We start from the raw sequence: 15,161 nt of genomic DNA on the forward strand, positions 1-15,161 counted from the left end.
TTTTTTTAATGATCAGTACAATTTAGAATAAAGCTCAGAGCCCACCAGATGATCTCAATCCTGTTCCTTCTCTCTCTCTCTCCATGGTTTGCCAAGACATCCAGAAGGAATAATAGGAGGGCAATTATCAATATCTCACATTTCCTTCCCTGTTGCAGATTTGCAGGACCAGTGAACACTGATTTAAATAATACTCTATAAAGGTAGAACCCATGTTTAATTCATTCCTAGAGCCCAGCTGCTACCACAGTTTGTGAGCACTTGTTATTTATTCCATCAAAATAAATGGAATAATTTAGTGAATGCATTAAGCTTTCCAAAATACTATCTGCTCCAATGGTTTCTTTTGGATAACATTTTTATGTGACTTCCATTTTACAGTAAAATGGTGAAGGAACTTTTCCCCAAACAGCAACAATGGTGAAAATTAGAGGTCACAAACACTAGACTACCTCTTCCCCTACACCAAAGAAAATCAAGGTGTGCCTACTGTGGTTAGCAATGTCTTCATGGTATTTTTCAATAAATGCAAATATGTTTTTAAAATAGATCTCAAAATCCCCCTTCAAAAGTGTATTTATTCATAAAAACTAGGAAGCGAAACCGACTTAATGATACCTTTTAAACAAAAGTGATATTCCACAATGTCTTGTTCATGGCCCTAGCTCAGGTAAATACACAAGAAGCCAACACCAAGTAGGAGTGGTAAAAAGAAAACCACGGTGTGATTTGAAATGTAAAGGACAGGTTCTAAAGATATAAACAAGAAAGGGCTACCAAGAAAGCAAACAAACCTTCACACATTCAGAGGGCCCCAGCCCAACCCTTCCTGACCTCAAGTCCCCAAAGAGGATTAGGGGATGGTCCCAGGTGAGGCACTTAGCTGGGAAAATAGTCTCCTTCCCTAGTCACTCTCCTTGCTTTGCACAGGCATCTTTTAACCTGACCTGCCCCCTCTAGGGACTGACTCCCTCTCCCAGGTGCATGGAAGCTCATACTGTTTACAAAGTTCTTTATAGAGCAGATCTCACCTTCAATAATTCTAAAAGTAACATTTGTCAATGGAATCCACATTCTCTTTGGCATTCCTTATAACTTCAGAGCTGACCCCTGAAACACTAGCTTCTGAGTTTTTCTTCCCCCACACCTTTCTCCATCAACTTCCATGAGATTCATTTCACTTTCAAGGGTTAAGAATATTTCTGTAAAGTACCTTCTGATTCACCTCTTTCATAAGTTTGGGTTTCCATGAGTCTATTAATAATAAAACATCATTTGCCTGGACTTATAAAGAAGTGAAACAAAAGCAACCAATCTGTAAAGCTTTCCCCAGACGATCTGCACTTACCAGCATGCTAAACAAATTCCGACCCGAAGCATCCATGGTTGCTACAGGCAAGGAAGTGGTGGTGTTGAGAACTGGTCTCTGTGCAAGTTGATTTCTTTTTAGACCCAGCCTAATTTATCTTAGGTTTTAGCCCGGAGTCTGAGGCTAATTAGCTTCAAAACATTTGGTTCAATAGTAGAGTTGTGTGCTTTAAATCAAGGCAGGTGATTGTTCACAGACCAAGCCCTGAGCTGGGTATATATATTTTTTCAAACTCACATGGTTTGAAATACCGTCATGCTAAGACATGACAAACCACCAGTTAAGGTCCCTGGGCAGCAGGCGTGGACTGCCCACCTCTCCTTTGCCGTGCTCCATTGCTCTCCTGCCATTCTCCCAAGTCGTGCCAAGTAACTTCTGGCCTGAAACAATTAACTATCATCATTCTTCTAGCCTATTTAGTCTCTGAAACGTGCTGAGATACTGAATTTTTCCAAGAATTCACAAAGATACAGGTGAATATACAGACATAAACAGGGACATATTCACAAGATGAAAGTAAGATCACACCAGGAAGAAACAAGATACCGTGTTAATCTCTCTATACAAGAGCCACTGTTATGTAAGAAACTGAGATTTAAAAGTAATCTTTATTGTTGGGTTTATTCTGGAAAAACTGGCATTTACCAAAGGTGCTTTTTATATGTACTGGATTAGCAATGCTGTTGGTTTATTTGTTCAAAGAGTGAAAAGAATTGTACTAAATGCAAGGACACAGGATAAATTCATCCACTAACCAAACCCGCCATTCACTCAGCAGACCTATTATTGCACATATCCTACTCTGCCTAAACAATGGCATTTAATCCAACCACAGACCGAGCCAATGTGTATTTTATGAACTACGGGGTGATTAGAAATCGTCCCTGGTATCTGGATTGTATAACATGCCAGTTTTTAGGTTCCTTTCTATTGAAAGCAGTAAATCTAAATAGCAAGCAAAGGGTTGCACATCAGCTAATATTTATCAAGGTATTCTTGGTAGCCTACAAAACAAGTGGATTACACTATTCCCACATTTTCTCTAATGCTCCAGCATTCTTGTTGTGTAAATAGTTCATGCTCAGAAAACAGACTTTTTGTACACTTCTCAAACATTGATTGTGTGCTTATTCTGTAGGGTTTCAATGACAGAACTCTTCCTGTTCTCAAGGAACTCACAAATGGGGAAGTGAGCTTAGTGCATCAGCAATCACAACGCAATGTGGTTTGTATAATACCAAAAAGCACAACTTCTCTACAAGATCCCTCTTAACTGCAAATCTGGCCTCTGAGAAAACATTTCAACTGGCAGCAAACTCACTGTACTTATGTATGCATATATTTATCCATTGTTGTTCAATAATGATATTTTGATGTGACTATGTGTGCCAGCCATTGTGCTAGTCATTACAAAGGCAGTCTACCAGACACAATCCTTGTCTTTATGCAGCTCCCTGGTGAGTAGGGGGCGGGAGTGCAGATAAGCCCATAAACACCCAAATGAAGAGTGATGTCGCCATGATATGTAACAGTGGGAGCACTCCGAAGACCATCAGTTTTGAGAGGCAGAGCAATAACACCAAGCCCAAGGCCTGAAGATGTGTTAGAAGTCACACGTAGCAGAACTCCATAAATATCTATTGAACGCTGATGAATACATTAATCAATGTACAAAAATGAGGAGTTTGCTGTCACACAGATTGCTTAGAAGCCAAAGGGCTCCCTCTCTAATACAGATATTCTGGGAGAGGCATTCCCATGCATGGCAATAGTCACTCTGAATTTAACTGTGTATCTGGCTCAGGCAGGAGTGACAGGAGAAAACAAGCACAAAGAAGCTGAAAGAAGTTCCAGGAAAACATGTCATTAGAGTGCCAGGGGCGTTGTGAGACATTGGGCTGGTAAGGGTCTAGTCACTCAGCGCTCCAGAGTCATTTGTTATATTTTTGTTGCAGATGTACAGGAGAGACTGGGGTAAAGAACACCCATCTAGCTGTGCTCTAGGGACAATTCATAATTCTAAATAAGCCTGAAGCATCCTGTTTCAGACCTTTCGAATTCTTGAAAACTAACATATCTTTCTCCTGAATCTCCTTGTCTCCATAAAAACACATGCTTCATTTGCAAGCAACATCCACTAAACCCTCTTTATTTTAAGTGAGGTACCAATAGTTGATGCTCATGGCTAAAATGTGAAGAACCTAGGGCTGGCTGTTGTTGCTGTTGCTGTTTGCAGGCATCTACCTGGGAACAAGCCCTTGTGAATTGGGGATTTCTTATAGCACTTATTACACTGCTACCTTTCCACTCCCAGAATGCTTAGCAGCCACTGTATCAGAGAGTGGGTGGGAAACCCAGGCGCTGCTTTTATTACCTCTGACTTAGAATTACAAAGGCTATTATTTTTCTATAAAAATGAACAAAAAAGGACTATATCTTCCTTTTAGCTAAACCTCTCACAGCTCATACACAACCTTAGTTAACTTCAGGACATTTCTGAGGGTCAAAATTTTATGTTAGAGGTAGGAAATCTGAGCTATGTGGTCTGAAAGCAGACGTCAAATGATTTTGTGTAGTCCCTTGGCAACCGTGGTGCAAAAGTAATTCAAGTTTCTGTGAAATTTTACTACTTTGTTTCAGGCCAAGAGTCAATTGAATCAACAAATATTTCCTGAGGACCTTCCATAGCAATGCATTCAATGGGATTACTGGGTACAATCTCTGCCTTCTTAACCAGTATTTATTGAACGTCTACTATGTACCAGGTGCTATGCTTGGAGATGAACAAGGTAATAAGAATTCCTGCTCTCACGTTGTTCCCAGAGAAGTAGTTTAATAATTGCAACACAACAGGTTTGCTGAAAGCACTGACACCAGGGTGAAGGCAGCCACCAAAGAGGGGACCCAATGGCTGAGTGTAGAGCTTGTCCTCTTCAATAGTAGAAGACTTCCAGTTTTCTATGAAAACCATCTTGAACTTTTGGATCACAGTCACCCAGCTAGATTTGCAAATATTTGGAGCATCAAGGAGCATTAAGTCATCCAGCTCCCTGGACTACCCCTATCACATCCAGAGTCTATAGTAGACAGAGGATGGCATTTTCTTTTTGATTGGAATGCCAGAGAAGTTATCTCTACTGTCTTTCTCAGGCAATTCACTTGGGGTCACTGGGGCTCTTTTTAGATAGACCTTGGCATGGCTGGTAGAAACAATCTTCCCTGGCCTCTTATGTATAAAAAGAGGTACCTGGGCTCCTAGCCTCTTCCAGGCTGGATTGGAGAACACACTGGGGGAATCCTCCACCTTTCCTCAGGGTAAGTGCCCTCCTGGCACCTCTCTGCTGTGAAGTCAGTGTACCTGGGGTCTAAATGCAGTGCGGGCCTTCCCCATCTCCTCCCTCCTTGTAAAGAGGAGGAGCTGGCAACAAGAGCTAGGGAATAGCAAGGTCTGATGGTGTTGGCGATCTTGTAGGCACTCTGTGTCCTGTAGATATCTCCAGGGACAGCTGGTCTTAGTGGCATGATCTGGAAAACTTGGTATATTGTGCATGGAGCATCATGAGAAATGAAGAGACCTGGGCCAGGAATGTTCCCAGCACAGATAACAACCAGAGGTAGCATGGCAGAGTGTAAGGAGCTCCAGGTTAGGTAAGCAGGGACATGGACTTGAACCCTATCTCTGCTATTTAATGGCCAGGTGACCTGAGCAAGCCACTTATCTTTTCTCAGCCTCAGTTTCCTCACCTGTGAAATGGCTCTAATAATAGACTTGCAAAAGTCACAGTGTGATTTAAATGCAATGGTATCCATAAAGTTCCTGGAACATTGCAATATGCAATAAATAATGGCAATTGTTATTAGTGCTTCACAAATTTAAATTAGTACAGAAGTTTAAACAGTTGGCACTAACTCCACAGCCACCTTGGATTGATCACGCAAAGTGAAATGGGCTGTATGGGAGACCACAGCAAAAAGGAAAAAAGGCTTTCAAGAGAGGGCAACTAAGGTTCTGACCACACAATATGTCTGTGAATTGGGCCGGTCCACTTCCCAGTATGGAACAGAAGACCTAAGAATTGCACACATGTTTTAATAAAGGATTTGTCTGTAATCCAGGTGGAAGCCTTATCTTGGAAAGGTAGGACTGAGACAGAGGGAGAGAATATCCTTGGCAAAGCTAAACAGAGGCATGGTACCCAGGGACGATGCTGTTCCTCTTTTGCCATAGGCATTAACTCCGGTTTGACCTGAATCAGTAGCCATACATGTGCTCAGAGAAGAAGAGAAGAAGTGAAAAGAAGACGGCTGCCGCTGCCATCTGGGAGCTGGGCTGACACTCAAGACAAGATCTTGCTGTTCTCATATTGAAGTCAGACAACTTCACAAACATCAGCATCAGGCAAGACCACTCTGACCATGATGGATCAGGATGAAAACAAGCCCTCTCTGTAATCTTGTTCGAACACAGACAAAAACATGACTGTTGTTCAAACCACAAAACAACCCCAAATCCCCCTGTACTGGCTAGTTTGAGTGATTGATGCATCTTTACCCAGAACATGCCAATTCTCTTTCCTTCTGGATAATAAGATTTATTATCGTATCTAAAGAATTACCCCCCAGTTCCTGACAGCACTTAATCCAAAGCACTCTGTTGCTTCCTTAGACCTTGCCCAAGTCACCTAAATCAAACATAAATTCTACTTAAACCTTGGTGAGACTCCTAAGGATGTTCATGGCACATGTTCTCACTAGCTTCTAAAAGCCCAATTTGCCCAAATACAGGGTGTTTCTGTGATCACTGACTGTAGGACCTTGGCAATACAAAAGGTCATAAGCATATAACAAAAGAAGAGGAGCGGCCCAGCACAGTGGCACATGCTAGCCATCCCAGTGGCTTGGGAGGCTGAAGCAGGAGGGTTACAAGTTCAAAGCCAGCCCTTAGCAAGACCCTAAGCAACTCATTGAGACCTTGTCTTTAAATAAAATAAAATAAAAAAAACATCTGGGAATATGGTTCAGTGGTTAAGCACCCTTGGCTTCAATCGTTGGTACCAAAGAAATAAAATAAAAATAAAAAAATAAGAAGTGGAACTAAGAGATAATAAAAGCCAAGAGGTAAGAACCAGCCCCTTTGGTTGTTTCCAGAAGTCATACATGCTTATATACACTTAATATGAAGATGTGAAGAATCAAGGAAATAACCCAGCTAAATACAAAAAGTCATTAAAAGAAATTAGAATCTTTAAGTTCAGATTTTAAATTCCATCTAGCTAACTTGTTTACCAGGGTCCTTGTTTAGCCTGAGATAATTAAACTCTCACTACAAAAAGCTATACCTCTTCATGGGTCCCAGTGGGAAACCCTGGGAGCTGTGATGTTTCTATCCATCCAGTCTGAGATCTGGCAAAGCTAGACCCAGGGACAGTGTCCCAGAGAACTTACTCATCTTTGGTGACAGTGTGTATTTTATATAGAGTCAGAAAATAATGCTTTGGAAGCTGAACATTTATTCTGTGTGCCTTTCCAATGTCATTTTCTATTGTTTTTCATAATTGCTTCTTTTGAAAATGCTAGCATGGCACAACTATGCAAAGAAGGACAGAAAGGGGACACTGTCTTTGCCTCCTTCTGAGTTTTAAAGAGAGTAGTACAGCCATGGGGGCTGAGGAGGGTGGCAGGAAAGTGAGAGAGCCCTAAGGAACAAGAGAAAGTTGCACAGTTGAAGGCACTTGGCTTCTCCAGAGATTTTTTAAGAATTATTCTTAAACTTAATAGAGCATGGCATGTTACCATAGGGGAAACGTTGTTTTCTTGGGTGTGAGTGGACCGTGCCAGAGTTACTTACTTTTTCCAGTAAGACAAGGAAAAAGTGGAGGTGCATAGCTCAAAACGAATGACTGGAAAGAGCAGGACTGAGAAAAGTCTCCCGGTGTCAGTATCCTGTTGCCAGCTCCAGGGGTTGCACAGCTGCATTCTGTGTGAACAGCGACCCCTAGAGCACAAGGCAAATAGTGCCCTTCTTTAGTAGTGACATTCTGGGCCCTGAAAGAGTTGCCCAGGCACCGGTATGAAATCTCTGACATGCAGTATCATATTCAGATCTCAGAGTAATTCTAAGAGTCTGGAAACTGAGGCTCAGAGAAGATAAGCAACTTGCCCAAGGTCACAAAACAAAAGGCCCAAAAAATCAAGAATTAGAAGAATCTGGATCCACCTGACGGAGAAGTCTTTGCTTTTAGGCCCTATGGCATACTCCACATAGTTGGTAAACAATGTGGAAAGAAGGCGTACATTTATTAGCATCTGCTTGCTATGCCTCAGAAATGATGGCTTTTCATATATTGCTTTGCTTCATGTAAGAGAACACATCAGAGGGAAAGAACTAGCAAGAAATAAAACTCTTATTAGATACTGTGCCTTAAAGGACAAGGAGGACTTGGTTACCGGGGAGGGGATGGGTTTCTAGAGACAAAGAAGAGTATTCAAATGCACCAAAATAGGTGGAGAGAAGAGGTGGGGCAGGCAGAAGGTACATGGTACGCTGGATTATACCCAAGGGTGTGCATTGGAGGAGAAGACCACAGGCCCTGATGTCACTAGAGGGACCTCAGAGTTCCAAAATGGTCATAATATTGATGGAATTAAGGGGCAACTGGGGATGTTGCTGAAGATCATATACCATGAAGCACTATGCTTCTTATGGAAACTTCTACAGGTAGTCCTTTGAGAAAACTGTAGGCAATAGCCTGAAATTATAGGAAAGGCATCTTCCACTTGGAGACATTTATAAATCTCTACAGGGTATGGTTTGGCATCTTCTACAGTCAAAAGTTTATTCTGATGACAACGGTTACCGTGGGAAGATGGAGACCCTCCAGCCCTGCTGGATAAGGAGAACCAGGTAGCGGCAGTGAGCCGAGGCTCTTGCCTCCACTGCTGCAGCAGCAGGCCCAGCTTTGGCAGACAGAGGAACAAAGGCAAGAAGACACATGACCACAGGTCCAGCCCTGCCTGGTTCTGACTAAGAAGCTGGGCAGTCACTCCACCTCTCTGACCCTGCCTCCCATGTTATTTCCCCTGCTGGGGTCGCCAGGCACTCGCTTCTCCCCACACCCACCTGACTTCTTGACTTCAATGAAAAAGTTATTTCTGAAAAAGAAATTTAAATGTCAGCTTCTCAAAGACAGAGGAGTTTCCTGACCACGACCCCCATTTCAATCTGCATGTCTCCTGTGTGATATTTAATGGTGCTGTACTTTTCATTTGCAGCATGAACAGTAGTAATCTTAACATGACCTTTACTTTTGGGCTGATCTGGGAGCACCAACACCAACTGTGTCCTCCACTGATACCTCCCTATTCCAATGCTAGGTAGAGACCAAACTCAATAAATATTTGTCAAAGAAATACTCATTGAAGTTGAGGAAGATTCAGAGTGGTTATTGATTTTTCAAAAGGGGACATGATGAGGGCAATATCAGTTTAATGCTGCTCTCTTAATGGTGGGATTCAGTCTCTGTAAAACCTGGCTAGGACTGATGATTGGAAGACAGGCTTTGCCTCAGTGGCTTCACCCAACCAAATGCTTACCAGCTTTCTTGTAGCCTGGGATGTTCAAGGGGTTTCTTATTTAGAAGTCAACATGAAATTCAAGTCACTGCCTCTGTCTGAAGAGGTGCAGGAGATGATTTTCAAAGTTTCATATAGAGTGAACCTTGATAAGGCCAACAAGAGCTGCCCTCTTTGGGATTTAAGCTGTTGGGCTTGGAACTTGCCAAGATGTCTTGGTCAGGACCCAGGATGGAGGTGAAGACCCAGTCTGGAAGATCCCTAGTAAAACACAACAAACATGATTACTGTACAGAGAGAGAGGACAGGTCTCTACAGAATCCTGAGTAAAATTTTAATCAGTGTGCACCAGGAAGAAATAGGGCCTTCCACACAGGAAAGGGTAAAAGGGTCATATCTATCTCTGGTGGACTTGATTTTAACTCAGGTTCTCAGACCACTCTCTTAGTCTCAGTCCAGACCTTCCTGAAGGTCACTACCCTAAAGTAAGTTCTAGTTTCTAATGTATTTAGGACTGAAGACTAAATGATCCATAGTCTGCTCATCTTTATTCTCAATACTATTAAAAAGAACGTCATTACTTTGAATATATAATCTTATATTGAAAAGTATGTGTGTCCCAGAAGATGGTATATGAACAGAAATTGTGTATAGTAAAGTCATGTTATATACACAATAGGATATTAAGTATTTAAAGGAATCCTATAGCATTTTTTTTGTAAAGTGAAGAATAATTTTTGCAAATCAAACACTCATCCTCCCCCTTGTTTATTTTGTAAAAGTATGTGTGTTTGGGTAGAGGTTGTTGTTCTGGAAACTGGACCCATCTGTAATGACACTATTCTTAAATTTCACATATTGAGCTACCCACCTCAAATGGCACTGCAGTTTAGTGAAAATTTAAATGTTTATAAAAGGTTGTATTTATGATGTGTGCGGAGATCCTGTTATTAGTCTGACCCTTCTAGTTCTCTGTGGTTTGAGTTGGTATTACATCAACTCAGTCTTTCCAACCCAGACAGGAATGAATTCCATGTGGACAGGAGGCCTGAACATAGGGAATGTCTACAACAAGAAAATACACTTTGCTTTAAAGAAAATATATAGAACTCCCAAGCTTGAGATGCACAAAATGGGGAAAAAACAGCTTGAGTATCAGGACTTGGGACTAGTGTCCATTTCACTGCATCCAGGCAGTGAGAGTGGAACCACCCAGTTTGATAGACATGCAAGGTTGGAGGCATAGAACACCAGTTCTTGGATTCAGAGGGGGATTTTAAGTACCATCTAGTTCCACATTCTAGCTCCTGTTCAAAATTTTCCTGTCATAGTCCCCATCAAGTGACCTACTAGACAGGATGTAAGAAGTAGGTTTGGGGATTTGAATCTGAAGTCAGTCACTTACTAGAGTTAACAGTGATCGCTACATAGTCTTGCAGAGTGTCAATTTCCTCATCTGAAAAATGCGGACCTTCATATGTATCTTATAGATGGACAGAAAGAGCTTAGACAACAATGGGATATAGGAAGTGATCAAGTTGTTAACACCTTCAGTAATATGATCTCCAGCTCTAGTTTCTCTTTCAAGTTCCAACCATGCATAGAATGAAAGAATCCAGCCATGTCTGTATCTGTGCTGCATTTAATTCTGGGCTTTTCTACACCAGTGTCAAGGCTGCACTAGCATCACCTTCCCGCAAAGGTGACAAGAAGGGCAAGGTTTTAGGATAAAACATAGGGCAGTGGATTTTCTGGAGAGCCAGCCTTCCTGTAGATTCTATTGCAATGCCCCAGGGAGACTTGAGGGTCAATGATTACCGGTTTGGGCTTGAGTTCTGCAGAGACATCAAAATCACATTAATGGGGCGGCACGTCACCTACCCTTCCATGTCCAAGAACTTTCTGGGAAAACCCTGGGGCCAGAAGGAAGCAGAGCCAACAGCCTGGATGACCCTGTTGTTCCATGCCATAGAGTTGTCCTTGGGCACATGCTGGATTCCTCTCATAGGAGCTCTTCTTGCTGGCAGTTGGTGTGGGCTCCGCAGAGCCCACCCTGGGGAGCCCTCTCAGCATGGGGGCCCTGTTACAGAGACTTCCCATCTTGCTCCTCTCAAGGTGACCCCAGCAAGAGACTTGAGCAGCTCTGCACCTATTCTCATGTCTGCCACTGAAATAAAGAGAGTGAGCAGGAAGGGGACATCCCTCCAGAACTCAGAGCCATGCCAGGGCTAGGCAAACAGCCCCCTGCCCCCAGACCCGCCTCCAGAGGGAAAGCAGCAGTGCCTACCACGGGCGGTCAGTGACGCACGCTCACTCATTCATGCCTTTCCTCAGCTCTCCTTGCCCAATCATGTGGATAACGACCAGAGAAAGGTGAAGCAAAATGCCCCTTTATTCTCCCTTATTTGCCCTTCTACCATAGTCACAGCAAGTGGAGAAAAGCTTTTCAGTTTCAAAAATGTTATTTCACCTCCCTGAGCTGCAGTTTTTCAAAATGAGATAATGAGTCGGTTATAGTGGTTTTGTTGTTATAGAGACCGAATGAAATATACACATGTCCCCACAAAAGTCACAAATGTTTACAGCGGCATTATTCATTGCCCCAAAGTGGAAACAACCCACATAGCCACCCACTGACAAATCAATAAATGAGGTATAGCCATGCAATGGAATATTATTTGGCCCTATAAAGGAGTGGTACATGGTACACCATGGATGAGCTTTGAAAAAATTATGTGAAATGAAAGAGGCCAGATACTGTCTGATTTCTTTAATATGAGATGTTTAGTCAAATCTATAGAGAAAGAAAGATGGGTGGCTGCCGAGGAGATGGGGAATGACAGCTAATGGGTATTGGATTCTTTTGCAGGTGATGAAAATATCCTAATGTTGATTGTGATGATAGTTGTGTAGCTCTGTGAAAATGCTTAAAAAGGAAAAAAAAACCACTGATGTGCACTCCCAATGTGAATTATACGTATGGGAATTATATCTGGATAAAGCTGGTGTAAAAGAAATACACACGTGAAGTGCCTGTGACATGGCAGCGACTCTACAAACTTCCCTTCCGGTCCTCATTCGGCTTCCCTCAGGCCTTTGTTGGGACCTGGGCTGAACTTGGCACTGCCTTTCCCTAGCACATTTGCTAGGGAAGTGTGATCCTGTGATCCTAGAAGCTACTCCAGCAAAATTCTTTTCTTACTTATAAGAACCCTCGAGTTCAGAAAGCATGTTTCTGCTAACCCTCACTCCTCAACAGAAGCCGTGCTAGCGTGTGAGAGATATCTCTTCTCCCAGGATGTGTTAATTCTCCTCCAGGGTGCAGGTGGAGGTCACTTGGACAAGAGAAGGAGTGCCAATGGACTTCCACCCATCGGCCCCCACCAAGGATCCTCTGCGGGAAGGCCTTTACTTCCCACCAGCACAACAGTCCCAGGGCCTCGGGTCTCCCATGGTGGAAGGAAATTCACCTGGCCTTGACCCTAGCACCACATTTCAGTCTTCCGTGCGCATATGCTCCCCAGTGCCCTTCACGCTCATCCTCCCTTAGGCTTCTTTGAGAACTCAGTTTAGTACTTTCCCTCCTCTCTTCTTTTCTCAATACATCTTTGATTTCTATTTTCTCCAGGGTTTTATTCCTTGCTCATAGCTCTCTGTATTCAGGAGTTAGCGGCATTAATATTCTAATCCCTTTGAAACCGGCATCTCTGGGGACACAGCACTACTCCAGAGAAGTCAGAATCCCATAGGACCACCTAAACCCCCTGCTTGCTCCACATTTCCCTTATCCCAGCCTTTCCCTTTCCACCCCACCCACACTCAGGAAAGATAAGGATGGGGCAGAAAGCATGATTGGCATAGGAGTGGGAGGGAGACCGTTCTGCCTTCTTGAATGGACAACCTGGTAGAAAGCTGGTGTTCGCTCCAAATTCAGGGAGAATGACCAAAAAAAAACCATTCGTTGCAGTGACAGAGGATAGTCCCTTCTCAGAGTCAGGGCAGGACTCCTGCATGATTCCTGAAAAAGGGCCACTATCAAGAGCAAGCAAGAATGTACCAGACCACCATCCCTCTATTTTCAGTTGTCTACCTAAAAAAAATAATGATAATGATACATGATGATCTGCTTAATGACACACTATCAGGACCAGACTTAGATTATATTAAGTAACATAAATACATGATGGGTTTGGGGAAAAAAACTCAGGGAAATGCAGCCCTATCACATTGTGAGCCTTAATCCCGATAGAAAGAAAGCCTGTTTACCTGCAGACCACATGCAGGCTCCCCACAGTCTCCAAGTCAGGCTTGAATTCCTGCCTTGTCACTGTCCCTAAGAAGCCTGCCTGAGGTTTTTACAGAGCTAATTTCCTGATATAATCAATTAAGACTGGAAGATGAGGGTGGCAGGGGGAGAGAAAGTCATCAAGAATTCTCAGAAGCAATAAAGACCCTAGGTCTTTTAGCAAGTTTTGTCTTTCTCCTTCCTTCCCTTTTTTCTTTTTATCCCGCCCCATCCTTCTTTCCTTCCTTCCTCCTTTATTTTTTGACATGTCTGTCTCACTTTTCTACCCAGACCTAAATTATATACCTTCTAGCCCACACTGCCATTTCCTAATTTAATTTTCTAGTTCCTCCACACTCCCAGTAACAGTACCGTTTTCAGCAATGGTTTTATTTTCAACACTGTTTGAACCCTGACATATCCCCCATTAATAATATTTCCCAAGAAGACAGGATGGAAGAAAGACCTCTAGGAACTGCCAAGAGGTCGACAGTGGGGCTTAGCACAGACTGAAGAGTTGGCCCCCTGGCACCTGGTCACTGTGAGCTCCAAGCTGAGATCAGCATAAACACAGAAGAAGTCATTCAAAAGGCCTGCAAATGGGGCTAGCAAAGCAAAGATGGGGTTCAATGGGTACCCCAAAAATGTAAGGTGGTGTAGACCTTGGTGTAAATGCTACAATTTCTGTTTGTGAACAGGGTAAATGACTTTACTTCCCTGAACCTGAATGTTTTCTTCCATTAAAACAAAGATACAAATACCTGTTTGACAATCCTGAGATAGGATTAAGTGTGGGGACGCCAGCAGAGGATACAGCAGAGGGAAAGCTATGATAATGTCAGGTTTCTTCCTTATTTAGCAAGGCTGAGGAGCCCTAATGAGTTCAGGAGTGGGGAGAGTCAAAGATTGAGTTGGCATTTGGGGAACAATTTTAACTCCCAGGTCTGGGTTTGAGCAGGCAGCTGGTCCTCCTGCCAGACCTAAGGACAAATGCCAGAGCTGCGGAGAAAAGGCAGTGAAGGGCGGATAGTCCTGCTTGGACAATATGCCATGTGTTGAGAACTCCTCTCTCCCTGTTGCCCTGTCCTCCTTGGCTCCTGAAAAGGGGTCTTCCTTCAGAACATCTTGGAGGGAGACAACAGTGGGCTCTGGGATACTTTCAAAGGCCCTACACCCAGCATCTATACATATGTGAAACCCAGAGACTTTGTGTGTATCTAGGTACTAGGCATAAATTAACAAAGGGGGTAGGAAAGCTGAGGATCAGAGAGGAAAAGATTGCCTATAAAATGGTGAGATTAGATTAGGCTGAGAAGATATAATTGTGCCAGATCAATTGAATTTCCTCTGAGGTTAGCATGACCTGTCTTCCAGACTCAGGGGCAGCCAGAGCACAGGGCTTGGTGATTGACGCCTGGCACCATGCTTTCTCTAAATACCCTTGGCTGGGTTATGGGCTGCATGGTGACGTCACCCTCAGGGTGCCAGACATAGTAGAGACAGTGGGAGAAAGCAATGGCAGTCTTCTGATACATACGGGGGTAGCAAGTCTAGGCACAGGTATATTGGGATGAAATTCCTACTCTAAAAGAAATCTTTCTAGTAACCACTTGCTTCTTAGCACTTATATCTATTTTATCTAATTTAGACCTTCTTCAGCTCTGCTTGAAGTAAAACCATAAAAAATTCCATCTTGATTCTTTTCTTCTTCCCCCATATCCAATTGATAGGCACATCTTGTCTGCTCTTTCTACAAAATATATTCAGGACCAACCTGTCCTTCACTGCCACATTTGTCCAAGCCACTGTAATTTCTTGGTTGGGCTATATAAAGCATCTGCCACCTCTCTCCTCTTCCTGGTATACACCCTACTGTCAGCCTGAGGGATGAATCCTGTAAAACAGATCATGTTGCTGATTTGCTTAAGCCTCTCT

At 43.0% G+C, this 15,161-nt stretch overlaps 1 protein-coding gene and 1 long non-coding RNA gene across 5 annotated transcripts in view; one reads left to right on the plus strand and one right to left on the minus strand.

Moving 5' to 3' along the window:
• The window catches only part of LOC125614034, a 51,813-nt gene that overhangs the window by 18,318 nt on the left and 18,334 nt on the right, over positions 1–15,161 (plus strand). The window lies entirely within an intron of this gene.
• The window catches only part of Kcnj1 (potassium inwardly rectifying channel subfamily J member 1), a 29,560-nt gene that overhangs the window by 2,856 nt on the left and 11,543 nt on the right, over positions 1–15,161 (minus strand). The window contains exons 2-3 of one of the 4 annotated variants that reach the window (XM_048796123.1): positions 8,963–9,202; positions 7,218–7,364 (exon numbers count right to left, since the gene is read on the minus strand). The exons of 1 other annotated variant lie outside the window; for it this stretch is intronic. In XM_048796123.1, the coding sequence (XP_048652080.1) occupies positions 7,218–7,253 (36 nt within the window). In that variant the 5' untranslated portion in view covers positions 7,254–7,364; positions 8,963–9,202. Of the gene's footprint in view, positions 1–1,348; positions 1,572–7,217; positions 7,365–8,962; positions 9,203–15,161 lie in introns of those variants that run through there. 2 more of the 4 variants (XM_048796124.1, XM_015499126.2) reach the window with 2 other exon arrangements.

This window comes from Marmota marmota, unplaced genomic scaffold, assembly GCF_001458135.2.
Source record: "Marmota marmota marmota unplaced genomic scaffold, marMar, whole genome shotgun sequence".
In the NCBI taxonomy this organism is placed as follows: Eukaryota; Metazoa; Chordata; class Mammalia; order Rodentia; family Sciuridae; genus Marmota; species Marmota marmota.